Source organism: Mytilus galloprovincialis, chromosome 1 (assembly GCF_965363235.1).
Source record: "Mytilus galloprovincialis chromosome 1, xbMytGall1.hap1.1, whole genome shotgun sequence".
Taxonomy (NCBI): domain Eukaryota; kingdom Metazoa; phylum Mollusca; class Bivalvia; order Mytilida; family Mytilidae; genus Mytilus; species Mytilus galloprovincialis.
In genome coordinates, this window is record NC_134838.1 from 77,134,103 (window position 1) to 77,154,728 (window position 20,626).

General features: G+C 31.7%; 1 protein-coding gene across 1 annotated transcript in view; it reads right to left on the bottom strand.

Annotated features, from left to right (window-relative positions):
* Positions 1 to 2,272: 2,272 nt before the first annotated feature.
* Positions 2,273 to 20,626, bottom strand: part of LOC143084951 (uncharacterized) — a 50,240-nt gene continuing 31,886 nt past the window's right edge. The window contains exons 19-30 of the mRNA XM_076261044.1: positions 19,909 to 20,006; positions 19,023 to 19,160; positions 17,540 to 17,685; positions 16,919 to 17,054; positions 13,652 to 13,801; positions 12,762 to 12,861; positions 12,057 to 12,130; positions 11,260 to 11,385; positions 10,271 to 10,381; positions 6,976 to 7,127; positions 5,527 to 5,662; positions 2,273 to 5,135 (exon numbers count right to left, since the gene is read on the bottom strand). Coding sequence (XP_076117159.1) covers positions 5,055 to 5,135; positions 5,527 to 5,662; positions 6,976 to 7,127; positions 10,271 to 10,381; positions 11,260 to 11,385; positions 12,057 to 12,130; positions 12,762 to 12,861; positions 13,652 to 13,801; positions 16,919 to 17,054; positions 17,540 to 17,685; positions 19,023 to 19,160; positions 19,909 to 20,006 — 1,448 coding nt within the window. The 3' untranslated portion in view covers positions 2,273 to 5,054. The remainder of the gene's footprint in view (positions 5,136 to 5,526; positions 5,663 to 6,975; positions 7,128 to 10,270; positions 10,382 to 11,259; positions 11,386 to 12,056; positions 12,131 to 12,761; positions 12,862 to 13,651; positions 13,802 to 16,918; positions 17,055 to 17,539; positions 17,686 to 19,022; positions 19,161 to 19,908; positions 20,007 to 20,626) is intronic.

The window sequence follows — 20,626 nt, forward strand, 5'->3', positions numbered from 1 at the left end:
GATAAGGGATTTTTTCGTTTTGATTTTTTCTTGGAGTTTTGTTATTTTATTTTTTGGAATGTGTATTTTATCATGATCATTATTTTTCTTCATAATTTTCACAAAATCTTTTTTGACTGGTGCATCAAATGTGTCTTTTATAAACAACTGTTTTCAAAATTGTATTGTATCGTCCCGAACATGCATGAACTATTTGCCACTGAACGTTAAACAACCATCAAACCGAGCAAGTAAAAAACTGTTAAATGAATCAATTTTTTTAAAAATACTATATTTCTGCATCACGGGATGCAGTGATGATACCACCATTGTCTAACATGATGGAGTTACAAAACTCAGTAATTCGGATGAATCTCACGTGAAATGTTTCATTTAATTTTCACGTAAACTTGACAAAAATCTGAAGGTATTTTTTATGGTTTCAATCAAATTTTAGAACAAAGATATTATTTAAATAATTTTATTTCAAATATATACTTGAATTTAACGTACAAAATTCCGGTGATTTATGCATGAACTATTATCATAAGATTTACATGGAACCTGTTCCCGCAAGTTTCAAGTCATGATAATTTTTTTATGCTCGTTTGATGTGAAAATCGGACGATATTGATATTAATTCATATGAGTGAAATTCCATGTGCAGGACGAAATAAAATTATATCTGATTCAGTAGAATTTTATATTGCATTACTAGCAACTTTACGACAGTCGACAGGGAAATGAAAATAAAATATACTCATTCAGATCCCGACACATATTTTTTTCTCCATTTCTCTGTGAAGGATTAACGATATATTCCGTACACCATAACGTCACACGTTTTTGGTCAAATTCTAGGCCTATCGATCAACTTTGAAGCCATTTATTTCAAAAACAAGGATGGTGACATATGAGTTTCTATACGTGTATGGATTCACTATGCAATCCTGGATATTATGTTAGTTTTTTGTTTTTCTCCGTATATAAGAAAATAGCCATCCATTCGAAAATCTAAAAAGGTAAACCGAAAAAAAGGCATTTCCCCTATATACCTAAGTAAATTTGTCGCCAAAATTGACGTTTTCCTATGAAAATTACAAAAAAACAAAAATGGTGACCCCCATTTTTTATTACATATTCCGATGTAACTCGATTCAAAGTACACGTATGCCAAAAATTTTGGAAATCGGGAGATATGCCATTCGGTATCGTGTTACATGTACATTAAGGGCTTTGTATGCATGTTTTTTACTGAACATGTGTAGTTATGTACAAATATTAATATACAAATTGATATTTCTTTAATACATGATGTGTATTACCAGTTGAGTTTAATCAGTGTATTTATTCTGTTAAACAATATTAAATTGAATTGTGTGATTTTAATATCCAAGAATTTCATAGAATCTTTGGTAAATTGTGAGCATGGAATACGTAAACAGATTCCAGTTCGTATGGTGGCGTTCGTTTTTGTTGCACTTCAGTTTTAATGTTGTTTCTTTAGTTTTTCTCTTATAGTGGATGTGTTCCCTCGGTTTTAGTTTGTTATCCCGAATTTTGTCCTCTCACTTAGATAACACAGTATATTCAAATGAAATCTATTTAACCCGTTTGTGTCTCTAATCAAACATTTAATAAACAATAAACACAAACATATTTGGCTAATATCTTAATTGGAAATATTTTGACTAGTGAACGGGTTATTATGATCATGAATTCTTAACGATTGCAACTATGTTCAAGCAAAGAAATGGATTACGCATCGTTATGACAATTTAGAATATGTAAGAAACACGAGAAATTATATGGTCACTAATGCAATTAAGAGACTATAAACAATCTGTCTCAAAAGACAAAACATTCAGATTAATATATAATATTAAGAAAAAGAAAAAAATAATAGCATGTGCATAGTAGAGGCTTGCACGTACATTGTATTAAAACTTAAGTATATCTTTTAGTTTGATACTCTATTGATAAATAAACATTATAGGACACGCAAATTAAAATCCGAAAATGTTTTAGATAAAAAAAAATAAAAAAATTTGTGAACAAATATCTTCACATTCTGGACTTGGCGAGTAAAACTTAAAACCCTATGGATATCAGTGTGTATTAGTTGTGACAATTTTCCGTTTATTGTTAAATGTGATATGTGTATAATTGAAGTTGATTGTCAAAAATGAAATTGAAATTATTTGTTTCTTAACAGTGTTATCTGTGTTTACGTTTATAAATCAACAAAACGGAATTCAATCAAGATCATGTATAATTAAGGCATAACAAGAGGTTTACATGACATGTCTTCTTTATTATGTAATATGAAATCATACAATAAAAATTTGTAACAGCATTAAATGAATTTAACAAATGGCTTGATAAACAAAACGTACATTTTGGCATATAATTGGTATGCAATAAGATCGCGTTCACACTGCTCGTGTGAAACATGTTTTGTGTACACAAGTTGTATTGTTTACGTCTTCGAAAAAAACCCAACACCATATCAATTGTTTAACATTTATTTAAGGTAGATGGGGTGTCTAAAGTTTAATCCATAGAATTTTTTAATAATTTGCCAAAATGTAGTTTTTATAATGCTTTTTAAAAAATAATAAAAAAAAGAATGGGTCACCGTGCATATTTTCACTCTACACGGTGTTCAAAATTGACAGATTTTGTATAGATTATGCATGTAAAACCCAATTTTCTACAATAAAGCGTTAACTACACCATATAATTTTGAGATAACATGGAGAAGATAGCTTAAGTAGTATGCTTTCAGTTAAAAAAAAAGAAAACATGGGGTCACCGGACCCGTTTTCTTGCTACATAATAAAATAGGTAAATTCGTAATACATTCTATTGTAAAAGTACCTTTATCTGAATTATCTGCCCTTGAATTTGAGTTGCCTCCCCTTGTGTGGCAAAGTTGGAAAAAAAAATAATTAAACAAAAGTTAACTGTTTTTTTGTAAAATCCAACCATAAATATGATAAACACATGAATTACCTACTACTCTCAAAATTTTCACATTCCATTAAAGATCTAGACCTTGTTTTCTGGTATTTCCAAATCCAAGATGGAGGGAGACACCCTATCTACCTTAATTCTGTATTCAAAAGTTTATTAAAAGTTGCGATTGTTTCAAGAATAAACGCGATTTTTTTTAAATCAATGTTATAAATTTCAATTAAACTTGTTTCAAACTTGTTTGAGCCTCAGTGTGAGTACATCGTAACTCTAACGTGAATGAATATATAAAATCATTGGTTAGTTTATATTTCAGATATATATATATATATATAAAAATTCAATGATCAATGTTTAAGCATTTAAATGACAGATGACGATAAAACTTCACTCTAGTATTATCCTTGTGACCGGTTCAAATATGTACGATACTTAAAGTCTGAAATCTCCTAATGTTTTTTAAGGGGCCTCAAATGCTTACAATGAAATACATAGTTTAAAAAGTGAGACGCATGAGTTATATGATTAAACATTTGGAAGTTGACTATTCTTATTTTTTTTTTAAAGAAATCATTAACAAACATATATTATATACATGTATATGGTCTTTTCTTGTCAATATTGTCAAACTTTAACATTTCATGTATATATCATTTGTTTAAGATTGTCTTAAAACTATGACCGACACAATGGCGGCACAATGCATTTTTCCCGAGTAAATCCATATTTCGGTCGACGAGAAGGTCAAATCTAGTATCAGTGTATATGTAATATAACAGAAGGCGATACTGGTATACAAGTTGTTTCTATATACTTGCACAAACAAATATTAAGTTTGGTATTTTTGCGTAAACTTAACAATCAATGTATATTTATCATTTTGACACAAAATTGACCGGTTAATAGAATAATGTGATTACAACAAATGAATAAAACAATACACATGACAGTTATATATATGTATGCATATGTGTGTGTGTGTGTGTGTTTGTATGTATGTAGCTAACTACAGGTGCGGTGACAAAGTAAAAAAATGATATAACAAACAATCATCTTTAACAAGTGGAATAGCGAAAACAATTAAATGATATATCAGAGAAACAACTTTTGCTTCATCAAACACTTTTTTAATGCCTTCATGTATCACCAGAATAACTATTCTGTTTGCAGGCAAGATGCTAATTAATGCTTCTTGTGAGACAATTGTTTACTTAGCAAAAGGCTTAAAAATTAAAAAAAAAAGCATCCAGAAAGTTACAAAATAATATACAAGGGCAGTAATGTTTTTCTCTTAGCTGTATTGACATTGTTCATCCGATTTTAATCATCTTGTTTTCTTAATCTTGAAACTGAGTTTGCAGCTAAAACAACAATTAATCTTTCTATAGAATTGATTCTTCGGATACTTAAAACTGTGTGCGTTTATTTGATCTGTTTGTTGAAATCAAATTTGCAGTTTCCCGTACGAAATAAGTAGTAGCATTCCACCTAGACATTAGTAGGAATGAAGGAGGAATCTGCCTAGAATCAAAGATTCCATATAGAAAGTAGGCGGACATGGAAAATGAACAAAATACTACCAAATCCTACTACCTAGGTGGAATTTTAAAAGTTTGTATGGATTTTTTCCGTTTTGAAAATCTGATTTTATTATTTCTTATTCCACTACATGTACAAGATTCCTACCAGAATCAATTTATAGATTCCTACCAGAAAATCTTTCTACCTGGAATATTTTAAGTTATCTTGAGCTGGATTCTTGTTTGCTAATGACACACATTTTGCAGTGTTAAATGCAAAGCAAGTCCCAGTTCTCAAATTCAAAAGTTGGAGGGGAATAGAATGAAAAGTTGTGTTGGAACAAATGAATGCTGCAAGCTTGGGTCACACAACTACAATATAGAAATGTAAGAACATATGGCTTGTGAAAACTGAAGGTCATTCTGGAATATGTCATACAGGTTGTACATGTATATCATAATTGCTAGTAAAATGTGAATAAAAAATGATAACGCAGATGTGAGATACCCTTACACATTCATAATGTATAAAGACCGGTGAAAAAAACAATTCAATATCACAGATAGTTTGAACTTCACTTAGATATTCGCATACAATGAATCACGAGAATCCCCATCCAATAGCTCTTTGATACACTTGTAACAATATTCGTATTGATCCTGAAACATACAAACATAATTTGTTACAGTCAGATACGAAAATATTACAAAAATGATGATATATCGAGTCGTTACAAATATCCGTTTATCATAAAGTGAAAGAAGAAAATATCATAAGCATCTCTTCCTTTATCCCTTAGAACAAATAGAAAAACAGTTTGTATGGTTCCAAACAGAACTGCTGATTAAATTTAAGTTAACACATGCATTTAACTAGTTGATATCCAAGCTTTTTAGACTTTTTGGACAATTGTTTTTGGGATACATCTGATTCCTGCATGTCAACAGCCTTTTGGATATCAACTTCAGGCACACTATTTGCAGACAGTTTAGTCGTGCAACCTAGCGATAGGAAATTAACCTTATTGTAATTGGGCCTTTAAATACTTACCAATTCCACGAGGAATTCTGGTCGCCTCATTTGAATTTCTCTAACAACTTGGAAAATATCGATTTCCTCATCTACCTGCATTTTTTCCAAAACCAATTTCAATGTCACAAATAACCCACTCTTGCTACAACCATCACTGAAACATTGAGAAAAAAAATCTGGAAATTATACATGTTATATGTCGCGTTTCTATTCATTACAGTTATAATTCAATTTATTAATCTTTTAAATATTTCAAAGTTTAGTTTTTGATCGTTGATGAGACCATGACAGAAAAATAGACTAACGATAAATGTATCATCGAAGGGTATATTAATCAAAGGGACAACAAAGAGCTGCGCTATAAGCGCATGATACGCCCCTTGCCCTTTAAGCTTGTCTTTATGCTTGTCTTCATGCTTTAAATGATTTTTCAACGAATAAATTTCATTTGCCGTTTCCGGCATTTTTTTTCAAAATGACAAAATTCAAAACCTGTACAACATCAAATCAGAAATTATATAAAAAACAAAAGGGAACTTAGTTCAATAGATATAAACAAATCACCATAGTTTCGTCCTTAACTGCTGAAAGCATATTTTATCATTTATCCGAAAAACTGGAAAAAAAACCTCATTGTGCTTTTAAGAAAAGACTGCATAACACCAAAAATGTAAAATCTGAAATTTATACAAATCAAAAGGGATCTTACATCAATGGATATAAACCATTCACCAAAGTTTTGTAAAAGGTGGTGAAAGTGTTTTTGAGTTATTGTCCCAAAACTGGAAAAATCCCCCTTTTTTCAGTATAAAAATTCATAAAAAAACCAAACAAACAAATAATTTATTAGAGTCTCACCTCTTTAACACATTTGATATAAAACTGAAAAACGTAAAATCTGTAATTTATAAAAATTGAAAAGCAGCTCAAGTCAACATATATTAACAATTCACCAAAGTTTCATAAGATTTTGTGGAAGGGTTTATTAGTAATTGTCTGAAAACTGGAAAAATCCCCACTTTTTAAAGCATAAAAATTCATAACACGGAAACGTTAAATCTTGAATTGATAAAAAGAAAGAAAGCATACGTCAATAGATATAAACATTTCTCAAAAGGTTCATTAAAATTGATATAAGCATTTTTGAGTTATTGTCAGAAAACTGGAAAATCCTCTTTTTTTAAGGATACAACTTCATAATATGGAAAGAAAAAATCTGAAATTTATTAAAATCGAAAGGGGACTTACGTCAATAGATATGAACAGGTCAACAATGTTTCATAAAAGTTGATGGAAGCGTTCTTTAGTAATTATTCGAAGTCTGGACAACGGACGGACGGACAACGGTATACCAAAATACGTCCTGTCTAAGACGACCGTATAAAAATGATCCGAAAACCGTGATAAGAAACAGGCATATACTTTATATTTATGTGTACTAGTACTATTAGTTTTAAAAAAACATACCTGCAAACTACTGTTATTGGACATTTTTGGGTTTCCCAACAGGTTTGTACACGCTGCAGAAGATCTAACATGTACTCTGGTGATGGTGGTGCATTACTTTTAATCCAATCTTCAGCAGTGAAAACATTTAATGAAATCATTTCTTTACTTTTCTGTAAAATTACACAAATCACAATGAAATGTAAAGTACTGTTCGTAAATATATTCAAACGTGTTTTCTAAATTTGAATGTGTCAGATGTCTTGTCAAAAACTAAAAAATAAAACTTGAACATATAATCTAATATACAAAGCTTAATTTGATTTATTACAGACGCGAGTTGAGTTGTCATTTAGACTCATCAGTGCCGATCAAGGCAAACATTTAGTTGGTTGAGAATCATAGCACAAATTCTAATAAGAAGTTCAAAATACGAATAAGGTCACATATGACTGAGGTTAGGATAATCCGTGGTGTGTTTTATAAGAAAAAAAAAATAAACGTAACACGAACATATATTACTTAAAATTGTTTTAAAATTGTCTTCAAATATATGTGAAATATACATATATTTTCTAAGAAGGTTCATATGTAATTCAGACCTTCATGCAAATAAATAAAATCAAATAAGTATGTCTATATGTACATGATTGTAAAGATTACATTGGAACCTATCATGAAAACTTTACATCATTAGGTCCAGGTAGGTTGTATCGTTACCAATTATACCACATCTTTTTATTTGTTGAAAGACATAAAACTGCTTCAACGTATTTCGTATAGTGTTATGTAAATAGTAAACGCAATAGGCAGATTCTCTACGGTTTTTCTGGTATAAAATGAGAAGACACGTTTAATTCGTAACACTTTTAAAGTCACAAGAAACGAGTGAGTGGTGAAATAAAATGTTTATCCTATTCTTGGACCAATGCATGTATATATCATAAACTTAGTCTTCTGTGCACGAATTTCTCATTTTTTGAAGTGTAATTCAAATGTCAATTTTTGGCGATACAGACGTTTTAATATGACTAATGTCTTTGTCTGTTTGACGTTTTTCTATTGGTGGTAGCTTGGTTTTGATTTTTTGAAATTTTGGCTAATAATGGTGTCTTGGTTTTACCACGACTTTCTCATATTCATAGCAATATGCAGGTTAATATATTGATTAATCAAGCGGTATGATTTCTACCTTTTTTTTTTTAAATTTGCAGACTATTATAACCAATCTCTCGTTTAACATTCTGTTTTATTATACTTCATGTCAAAATGCCAGATTTTGATTGGTTAATACGAGGGTGTTAATTTACTCTATTATCCTTTATGGAGACGCTTGATCAAGTGTGCGCTTTATTAAATACGACTCTATCCTATGGCAAATACTCTATTACCCTTCACGGAGACGCTTGATCAAGTGTGCACTTTATTACATGCAGGAACTTCTTAGGAAGAAAGATAAGAAGTTAGCAATATCCTTTAACTCTACTTTCCGCTATATAGATGATGTTCTTTCACTAAACAATTCAAAATTTGGTGACTATGTGGAACGCATCTATCCAATCGAACTAGAGATAAAGGATACTACAGATACAGTTAAGTCGGCTTCATATCTTGACTTACATCTAGAAATTGACAATGAGGGTCGGTTGAAAACAAAACTTTACGACAAAAGAGATGATTTCAGCTTTCCAATTGTGAACTTTTCATTTCTAAGTAGCAACATTCCAGCAGCACCTGCATACGGGGTATATATCTCCCAATTGATACGATATTCCCGTGCTTGCATTTCCTATCATGATTTTCTTGATAGAGGTTTGCTGCTCACAAGGAAGCTATTAAACCAAGAGTTCCAAATGGTGAAGTTGAAATCATCCCTTCGTAAATTTTACGGACGCCATCACGAGTTGGTTGACCGTTATGGAATAACCGTTTCACAAATGATATCGGATATGTTCCTTACGTCGTAACTACAATCCCCTTCCCTTTCATGAGTTATGACCTACCGAATTAGACTATTTACCGGATTTGTAATCACTTAAGCAACACGACGGGTGCCACATGTGGAGCAGGATCTGCTTACCCTTCCGGAGCACCTGAGATCACCCCTAGTTTTTGGTGGGGTTCGTATTGTTTATTCTTTAGTTTTCTATGTTGTGTCGTGTGTACTATTGTTTTTCTGTTTGTCTTTTTTATTTTTAGCCATGGCGTTGTCAGTTTGTTTTAGATTTACGAGTTTGACTGTCCCTTTGGTATCTTTCGTCCCTCTTTTATTAAATACGACTCTTTCCTATGACAAATACTCTATTACCCTTCACGGAGACGCTTGATCAGGTGTGCGCTTTATCAAATACGGATGGTTGTTATGTACAAGATGTCATAGTTTATTACTTTGAATTTATAATTTAATCGACAATAATAACAGAACATTCAGTATAATAAATTAAATAACACATATCTGAGAGGGTGATAGAGCAGTTTGTTACCCCTCGAAAAGACATTGTCAACCTTGGCTTCGCCTCCGTTGACAATGTTTTTTCGGGGTAACAATCTGCTCTATCACCCTCTCAGCTATGTGCTATTTAAATAATGGTCAATGAACTGTAAAACATAAAGCTTGACGTATTTGGTGAAATTATGTTTTATTTACTGAAATCAGTGGTGTTTCAATAGAATAAGTAATCATGAAAACCAATGATAATGATAAAAGATATATAGGGTTGTATTAGTAATTCGTATATTTTAATAAATTTGATTCGTTGAGGGAAAGTCACATGTTAAACTATATTTTCGAAGGTAGAAAGAAAACGGCGGATAGCAAAAAGCATATTGCACGGTTATTTTTAGAAACCGATACACTTTGTGACGTCATGTAATGAATTTCAGAATACTATTCAACGTTCTGAAACAAACGATATCTGTGATCGATTATTTGACGAAAAAAATACATGAGATGTCAAACAAATAAAACAAAGTAAATTAAATAACAAGTAATATTTTGTTGCTGTCAAGGAGACAATATGATATCTATAAACAATTCCTACAAAATCAAATGACGATTTTGATACATATATGGTCGGGAATTAATAATATAACAAATATAGCCTTTTGTATGAGGTCAATACAGGATTAATCGACCCAAAGAAGTATATCGACCTCGTACTTCGTCCTCCGTCAATATACTTCATTCAGGTCAATATATCCTTGTGTCGACCTCATACAAAGGCTATATTTGTATAAAGTCATTTTAATTACCCTAGATGAGGTTAATTCATTTTTTCTACATTGATATATATCTACAAATTAGGCTCCTACTAACCGTATGGTTCAGAGTGATCTGAAGCTCTTTTTCTAAATTTTCGTTGTCTTTTATAATGCTAAAATCATCAAACTGAAGCTTTTCATTCTTCTCCAACCATAATGGAGCACCCTGAGATAAATATATATGTGGCTTCAGCTTTACATGCTACATTATACTGCCAGAAAAATTCTATTTGCGGATACTTTCGTTGTGTTTTCATCTTTCTATCTCATTCTGCAGCGATGGATTTCAACCGATTTTCTTTAATTATGTTAAATATTCATATAAGGGAAATTACTGTACTTAAATGTGTTGATGTTGATTAATACTTGTAATTGCCGTATATGTTTTTCTCTCTCAAAAGCCATTGAAATAAATCGCATGACATAATAAATTAATTACCATTAACTTTGTAAATACTATATTTAGGAGAGGTTTGCTTACATAGTTTAAAAAGGTTCGAAAATAAAACTAATTAATAAGGATATCCAACTGATTTTTAATTGGCTTTCAATAACTGCGAAAACACAAATTTTGGTGCTTTAAATGGATTTCATTTGGTTGTAAAGTAAGTTGTTTGTGTGCATCGTAATAGTTGCTAGTAAACTGATATCAGATACCTAAATCAGACTTTTGTATTCGCACCAGACGTGTGTTTCGTCTACAAAAGACTCATCAGTGACGCATGAGTCAAAAAAGTTAAAAAGGCCAAATGAAGTACGAATATATTTACAGTATGTTCTTATTAAACCACCGTACAGGGTTAGGAGAGAGTTGAAAACTGAATCATGCTGAACCAATCACACTATGTATGTGCCTGTCCCATGTCACAAGCATGTAGTAAAGTTGTTGTCTTTGGTTCTGACATATTGGTTTTTTCATTGTTAAAGGCCAATAAAGTCTGTAATTACTTACATCCACATCTTATTGGCAATCATTCCACCTTATTTCTATTAGACTAGTCTTCACATCGTTGGTATAAGTCGCGGTATATCGATAAATCTCACCTTATTTGCTGGATCTAATAAAACAATAATCCTAGAACCGTGGTCAAACATCATTGTCCAAAAATCAATTACAGTGTCATCTAATGGACACTGCGTTACAAATAATTTACTTTCCGCCAAATAACCCTGCAAAACAAACAATGAATAAAGGCATCATAATTACATTTAATATGTCAAAGGCTGTTGTCTGCTCTTTGGTCGGGTTGTTGTCTCTTTGACACATTCCACATTTCCATTCTCAATTTCAATGATAGGAAGATTGATATGAAATTTTATTCAGTGATTATCAAATTTATAAACAAATACATGTATGATAATCTATAAATCAAGGTACTAAGCTTTATGACAGAAAATAGGAAACCTCATAAGAACGAGCTCCAGTCTGGGTAATGTTTACACAAAACTGCCACTTTGCCTTGGGATTTGTTTGATAGGACTTTATACAGTTTCCGTCACTCCCGTGGTAACGACAAAGGAACATCTGGGTCAAAAGGTATCATAAATATGGAACTCAAACATGTCACAATCTATAAAACATATTAATAATTTTACAGTACCGTGTCATTTTATCAACTGGTCAACAGAAATGTCAAATAAACATATCAACATATTATCAACAAGGAACGTAAACATTAACATGTAACGCTGCAATTACAAAGAAAGAAAGTTCAATGGATGGTACTGTAGTGCCTGACGTGTTTCCTGTGCAACTAAATGTTAATACAAAAGGACCTGATGCAACCAAAGATAATAGAAATTCGATGTGAATAAAGGTTTCGAATTATGAATTTACTCACAGGAACTATAACTGCATTGATGTAGTCGTTTCTGTTTCTACCATAAGTCATTAAGTAAGGTCTGTAGTTATCATCTAAACGAAAAAAGTATAAACAAATTGTTCTTTTTCTGATCTTCAGGAAGTGGTGAACAACCTTTGCATCTTTTCAATATTGTAAGATTGTAAATATTTTATACTTACAATTGACGTGTCTTTATACAGAGTTGACATATAAAATAAGAAATAACTAGATAAAAGAAATCAATCTTCTTTTGCTAATCAAAATGCTACATACAATGCCTAGTCGAGACTTATCTGATTTACACAATAAATGCTATATAATTCAAAATAGCAGGTACTCTTGAAGCAAATTGTTTTTTTTATAAGAATAACATATGAGTATGTTATACAATATATGCTAACCCATATTCTTTATCTGTGTAGTAAGGAGTGAAAAGTACTTCTCAATTACAAACTTATGCATGAAATAGGTGTATGTTTCTCAAAAATAGTTCGTTGGTATTTTTATTATTAATCAACCAATCAATACTTATGATTCGAAAAAAATCTACAAAACTACTGACGTGAATTATGTTTGTCTAAGATATAAAAAAACACAATTGTTTGTGGCATTTGGGAACAACTATTATTCAGATTTCACCATGTTCAATAAAGAAACGTTTTATGTTCAAGAAAACACTTTTAAAATATTAATTTTACTTACTTGCAAGAACAGACTTTGAATAATTTTTTGATAAGTTTTCTTTACGTTTTGCAGTTGTATAATTATCAGCAGAATATACTGGACGCAACGTTTGCAATCTCTAAAATGTAAACAGAAAAACTTTGGTGTGGTTGCATTTCGACATTCAATTTGAACATTGTTTTTTAAAGACGAATGTTTGTTTATACACACATTACTTCATTGTACTTCTCGGATCAAGAAGTTGTCCAGTAATGTGTTTGTAATCTTAAGTGGACAGCCCATGATTTGCAATCTTTTTACAAAATGAAATAAAATTAAAAAGGAAAATATGGAATATTTTAAAGAGACAACAACCCGACCAAAGAGCAGGTAACATCCAAAGACCACCAATGGGTGTTTATCGCAGCGAGAAAATCAGGGACCGGGAGGTGGGACTCAGCTTGGCCCTGAACAAAAGTTTGTACTATTTCAGTGAACATTGACGTCATACTAAACTCCAAAACATATAAATATACTAAAGTAAAAAAAGTACATACAAGCTAGAATAACAAAGGCCAGAAGCGGGGTTAAACGTTTTGTGAGATCCTAACCCTCAGTTCACTTTGTATTATTGTGTGGTACATTAACAAAAGTACTGGTTATGACTGCAATTGTTATGGTCTTTCTGAATTCCCATTAACGTTTAAGTTAGTGACTACCTTCAAGTGATAATAAACCTTAATCTCATTACTTGTGTTTACGAATATTAGCCGATACAGTTTCTACGAGTAAATGGCTGAAGGGGAAATATGGTCTTCCTTAAAAGAACATGTATTATATTTTTATATTAAAGCTACATCTATATATCTATGTAGAGGCAACACATCTGTGAAGAAAATGTTTTGCCAGATAATAACAAAAGGCAATACCTGAAACTCTTCTCTAAATACTGTTTGATTTCTTGGTAATGTATCTTGCTCCTGCTTTTGAATGTATTCACAAAAACCACTCTTGTGAATGGACGTATCGGGGACAGTAAACAATTCCAACAGGGCTTCAAACACGGCCTCATATTGTTCCTGAAACAGATAAAATGCAAAAATGGTGTGTGCATTATAAAATTTTGCTATTCGTATTCATCAACTTGGTGGCAACGACACACCGATAACTGTTGACGTCTTACCACACTTAAGACTATGTCTATAACTTGTCGATGACGTAGCAAAACACGATATATGATATAGTAGTATTGATACGCTTGCTATCTTATACGTATGTGTATGTATAAAAGATATCCATGTTGCAACACTTATAGTTATGTTAACAGTAAAACTAGCGTTTTCAAGAGATAATTCCATTTCAAAGTATATCGATAGTGAATCAACAGGAACAACTTCAATGTACAGAAACTGCATGAACGTGCTATTTTTTAGCATATAATGTTTTTTTCGGTCTCCTTTTCCAATTTGTTTTGGGGTGCAATGTACATTTATATGCTTTTTTCACTCCATATTGTGTCATATACGCCCTAGTGTGGTCTATTTTGTTTATTCTATGGTTTGTTAGTAATGCCATGAAATTGTTTTTGGAACGCAATCTTTATAAATCATCATTAACTGTCTATAATTGTCGGATATTTCCCGTTGTCCTCAATGTTTCATTTTCGCTTGTTGTCTGGTGTAATGAAAACATTTCCTCTTTTAAAATTTAAAGATATACCTATATATCTGATATTTAATTACGATGCATAGTTTGAAGATGTTTATCAGTGTAAAACAATTGTACTGGTTATTTATATTTATTTCGTTTCTGCTCCGTTATAGTTTGCCGATCGCTGTTAGCTAAGACTCCTTGTTGAAGGCGGTGTATGATCTTTAATTGTTTCTTTTGTGCTTATTGTGACTTGGATTGGGAGTTGTATCATTGGCACTCATACCACACCAGTGACATCTTTTATCTATGTATGTAAATAAATTATCGGATCTTGAGCTTATTCCATGTCTTCCCTTGTACAGTGAGGATGTTCAAAATACAAGGGTTTCTAATTTTGCAATCTTGGCTACGTCAAACGTAAAAAATTGCTTGGTTTAACATTTTTGCTTCATTTGAATAAAGATAAAATCAAGTATCAATGATCTGCATGGAGACTTTAGAAAAATGGTAATACATGTATATTGAATTTATATGCACGATAAAATTAATTTTCTAAGCACTTTATACATGTTATACATATTCTAACGCCTTATATTTCTTAATCATAAGAAATCCGGTGGACAAGGTATAATCGGCAGTTGTCAATACGCATAGGCAGATTTATACATATATTAATTGAGAGTGGTTGTATGCTTCTAAAAAAAGATTAGCATCTTGTAATTATACTGACGAGGCGGGTTGATGATCATGTCTGTACAATCAAAAGAATACTTCGTGTATTGTATCAGATATCCTTGTTTAATTCCTATGCGAATGTAACAAACCCGAAATGAAAGCTTATTTTTACAAGAGGCTCTCAAGAGCCTGAATCGCTCACCTGAATTTTTTTGGTTTAATCTCTCATCAATGATTATTTTGGCTTTTCAATTTATTTAAATGTTCTTTGAATCGTCCTCTTTTCTTCAAAAGCAAAAAAAAATCATTTTCTCCTATGTTCTATTTTAGCCATGGGAGCTATGTTTCTTGACATACAAGGAAATGAAATATAAAATTTATACTAGATACTCTGAAACTCTGAAACTCATTTAGCCTAAGTTTGGCTGAAATTGATACAGCAGTTTCATAAGAGAAGATTTTTTAAAGTCAGTCAACATGATGAACAAATTGTGAAAAAAGTCTTTAAAGGGCAATAACTCCTAAAGAGGTCAATTGACAATTTTGGTCAAATTGACTTATTTGTAGATCTTACTTTGCTGATCATATTTGCTGTTTACAGTTTATCTTTATCTATAATAATATTCAAGATAATGACCAAAAACTGCAAAATTTCCTTAAAATTACCAATTAAGTGGCAGCAACCCAACAATTGGATGTTTGATTCATCTGAAAATTTCAGGGCTGATAGATATTGACCTAATGAACATTTTTACTCCATGTCAGATTTGCTCTTAATGCTTTCGTTTTTGAGATATAAGCCAAAAACTGCATTTGACCCCTATGTTCTATTTTAAGTAACGGCGGCTAAGTTTTAACCAAATCCATTCAGTAGTTTCAGAGGAGAAGATTTTTTAAAGTTAGCAAATATGATGAACAAATTGTGAAAAATTGTCATTAAAGGACAATAACCCCTTAAGGGGTCAATTGACAATTTTGGTCATATTAACTTATTTGTAGATCTTACTTTGCTGATCTTTTTTGCTGTTTACAGTTTATCTTTATCTATAATAATATTCAAGATAATGACCAAAAACTGCAAAATTTCCTTAAAATTACCAATTAAGTGGCAGCAACCCAACAATTGGATGTTTGATTCATCTGAAAATTTCAGGGCTGATAGATATTGACCTAATGAACATTTTTACCCCATGTCAGATTTGCTCTAAATGCTTTCGTTTTTGAGATATAAGCCAAAAACTGCATTTGACCCCTATGTTCTATTTTAAGTAACGGCGGCCATGTTTTTTGACGGATCAAAAATCGAAGCGCACATTTTGTGCAGGATATACTAAGGAACAATCATGTTAAGTTTCATTCAAATCCATTCAGTAGTTTCAGAGGAGAAGATGTTTGAAAAATTGTTAACGACGACAGACGACGACGACGACGACGACGACGACGACGACGACGACGGACGCCAAGTGATGAGAAAAGCTCACATGGCCTTTTAGGCCAGGTGAGCTAATAAGCAATAGTTAGAGGAGGGAATAAGTTGTATGCACAATGTTAGGCGGTATTGTCGTAGAAGTAAGAAATAAAAAGTACGGGAGTCGGTTTCATAAAATAACTTTCGACTATGATTTGTCGTTAGTATACTGAATTGTTCATGACCTATGATCAATCTTAGTTGTTAGTTTTTTTGTGAGCCCTGCTTGAGGTGAAGTTACGAATCAGATCTACTCTAACGTCGTTAGGTTGACTCTCTAGGCATTTTATACATATTCGAACGCCTGATATTTCTTAATCATAAGAAATCCGAAGGGACAAGGTATAATTTGCTATTGTCTCTATACATATGCGGACTTATACGATATAAATTTACATACATGTGTTTGTACCATATTCATTCTGTCCTTCCTCATCGTCTGAACATACTCCATTATGTCAACATAGCCTTCTTTCTGTCCATGCTCATATAATGCATCTATAGCAATAAATGTTCCGGTTCTGCCGACGCCAGCACTAAGATATAAATATTTTATCGTGATTATAGCGAGAAAAAACTTTATATTGCATGATTTTATTCAATCAAAATCTATATGTCAAAGACATCATTAACGAAATATATTCCGTATCACAGTTGTTTGTAAGAATAGTTCTTTTATAGTTTATATATCATACTCTATCTACAAGTTTTGTGATAATGATGGCGAGAAAAAAAGAATAAACTAATTCGATATTTATCCCTGTAAAGATTACTGTGAATTGGAACGGCTTGCAGGGTTTGGTCAAGAATTACAAAAACAGTATCGGCAAGCATATTTTATTGCCAATTACTTTTAAAAGTACATTTTAACCAAATTTGTACGAAATATATGTATAATCAACAAAAAATGAAGAAAACAAAGGTGTATTTCAATATCTTAAAATTTAGGCAAATGATCTCAAGGTTGAACATACTATCTAAATAACTGTCTTTGTCTTTTGGCGAAACAAAATAAACTTACCTGCAATGAACAACCATTGGGGCAGTCTTATCCACCTTTATGCTTTTGACTTTTCTGTAAAAGTTTACCAATTTGACGCTATTTGGGACACCATGATCCGGCCATTGAGTAAAATGGAAATGATGAATTTTTCGTTCATGCTTATTCTAAAATTACAGAAGAATTACGGCTCGTACATTAAATCAAAGGCTCCAACATCATTAACAAAATGACTTTTTTATATCAATATTTTTATTATTTCAAGCTTAGGGTAAATTTATAATTTTGTAAGATGTTCCTATAAACCAAACAACAACATGTTCCTTCAAATACGCTCATGTTCCGGACCATATGAGTATTTGAACCATATGCGTATGGTCCGACCGTACGCGTATGGTCGGACCATATGAACATATACTCGATTGGTTATTAACGAGCCAGACCATTTGAGTATTTAGACCCTATAGGTATTTTTTTCAAATATGCATTAGAACCGTTTTTATAATACATAACTAAGATTTTATAATTCAAAGAATACATAAACATTACATATTGATGCCATAGTTAGTTTTCATCGCTAATTGCATTCTTGTATTGATGTGTAGGGTGAGATTTATTTCCACATGGTAGTAACGGTACAATAGTTGTTCTGCATTTGCACGTCTCGGTTGTGCACAATCCTTCGCAGTTACATGTTTTGCTGTCGAGTGAAGCGTTAACCTTTTTAGCAGCTTCGTGCAGTGATGCCGAGGTCTTGGAAATTCCATAACAGTTCTTTAAGAAATTCTGGAAAATATTTTTCTAGGTCGCCATGTTGCCATTCTAGCGTAATAACAAATAGATTATGACCATAGGTATATCATGTGTTTACCATATTCGAGTGAAATCAAATGCGTGAAACTGCTTATCCATGTTATTCTTATTTATCATTATAATATAACAAAATGACCTTTGATGTCGGCTTTTAAAGACGTGACAACTAGAAGGGTCATACCTTATGAAGAGTTTTAAAGTATTAACTGTAAACTTGTTAATTACCCCGACTAATACGCGTAAGGTCGGACCATATGAGTATATACCTATACGTTCATGACCATACAGTTCAGTGTTACATTGTGTGCACTTCTTAATTTAGTATTTTTGAAATGTATACCTATACCATATGCAAGGAAATCCTTTACAAATTGTGTATATTACTCATCACCCTCTGCATCAAACAGTAAGATTAAAACTTGTCGAAATTAAAGCAGATCATGTGGATTCTTTATTTATTGTAAAAACTCATCATGGATGGCTTATTATTTAGTACGCAAGATATGCTTACTCTAATTAAATACCCTAGATACACTGTAGGTTTGCTTTATTTCTAGTACGCTATATGTTTGAATTGTTTATTATATAATTAAAATTCTCTTTAATGATCTCATCTATCGGTGGATAAAAGTGTACCAATATTAAATATTGCATTTTTAAGACATGGGGTGCCGTTAAAAAATTTAATTACCTTCGAGCTGTTGGTTTGTAGCATAAATAATCTATACACATACACTGTATGTTGTATCTCCTTTTTCATTACAAGTCTATAATTATCTACTGCCATTACTTTATTAACGCTCTGAGGCCAGTATGGTTCACATTTTTTCTGAAACACAAAAAGTAATAAAGTTCACGTTTAGTTTACATAAAAAATGTTATCAATATGTATATTTCGAGCAAAAAAGAAAAGAAAAAAGATGTGGAATGATTTCGTATGAGACAACTCTCAATAAGAGACCAAAATGACGCAGAAATTAATTACATGGTGTGTAAATACACTCTTCTTCTTTTTTGCTTAAAGTAAACAGATAAAAACATCAGCAATCTGTTTAAACAAGTGACAGAACAAAATATGTGAAAACAGTAGAAACAGTAGAAGACCTTTTTGGATACAAATCATTTTACAAAATTTTGATTATTAAACAAACTAAGGCTTTTCTACCTCAGGCATAGATTACCTTAGCTGTATTTGGCATAACTTTTAGGAATGTTGGTCCTTAATGCTCTTCAACTTCGTACTTCATTTGGCCTTTTTAACTTTTTTGGATTCGAGCGTCACTGATGAGTCTTTTGTAGACGAAACGCGCATCTGGCGTATATACAAAATTTAGTCCTGGTATCTATGATGAGTTCATTTCTTTGGTCTCTTAAAACCTATGCAATTAAAAATATTTCTTACAGTCAAAAGACATGCCAAATGTATTTTGTTTCTGTAGTATATCTTAATAACAGTCTTATTTAGTTGAATTTTCGTAGTATGTTAATAAGTTACTTGTTCTGTACAAGTAATTCATTTCATACTAGAGACATGATACATGTACATACATGACTCAGTAACCTAACCAAATAAATACCCTTCTTTCCTCTTCTAATTTTGTTACCATCACTATTGTGTTAACCTTTTCTTGCCAGATCATATGCCAGAAATCTCTGATAGTATTCTTTTTCGGACCTTAGAACATACAAACGTAAGTAAGCATTAATACAATATAAGTGTCTTTTTAACTTTATCGACTGCCAAAAACAATATAATGGCATGGTTAATGTTTGTAAGTATATTTGTTTTGTTTCTAGAGTGATTAAGATGAAAACACAACGTTTACTGCTGAAACCCTATTATCGATAAATCGTTTGATATAAAATAAATCTGGGTTACAAACCAAGGGAAACACGTCAACTATAAGAGGAAAACAACTTTGAAGTGAAACAAAAAACAAACGACAATTCAACAAACATGTACATAAAAACGAGCTATTAGATAACAGCTGCCATATTCCTAACTAGGTACAGGTCATTTAAAATAAGAGGTCAATTAAACCTTGTTTTATGGCTAGTCAAAACCTCGCCCTCTATGGCAATTTTTAAATATAGTTTTAACTAGACAACATTACTTAACAGCCTTTTTTCCAAATCAAACTGTGTCAAACAAGTACATCCTGTGCAAATTGTTGCTTTGAACTGAAATCATACAAATGACCTGAATGATTAATTAATTTTACTCATACATACGAATAGAAAATATAATATAGAATCACAACTTCAAACGATTAGACACAAAACAATGTCCGATCA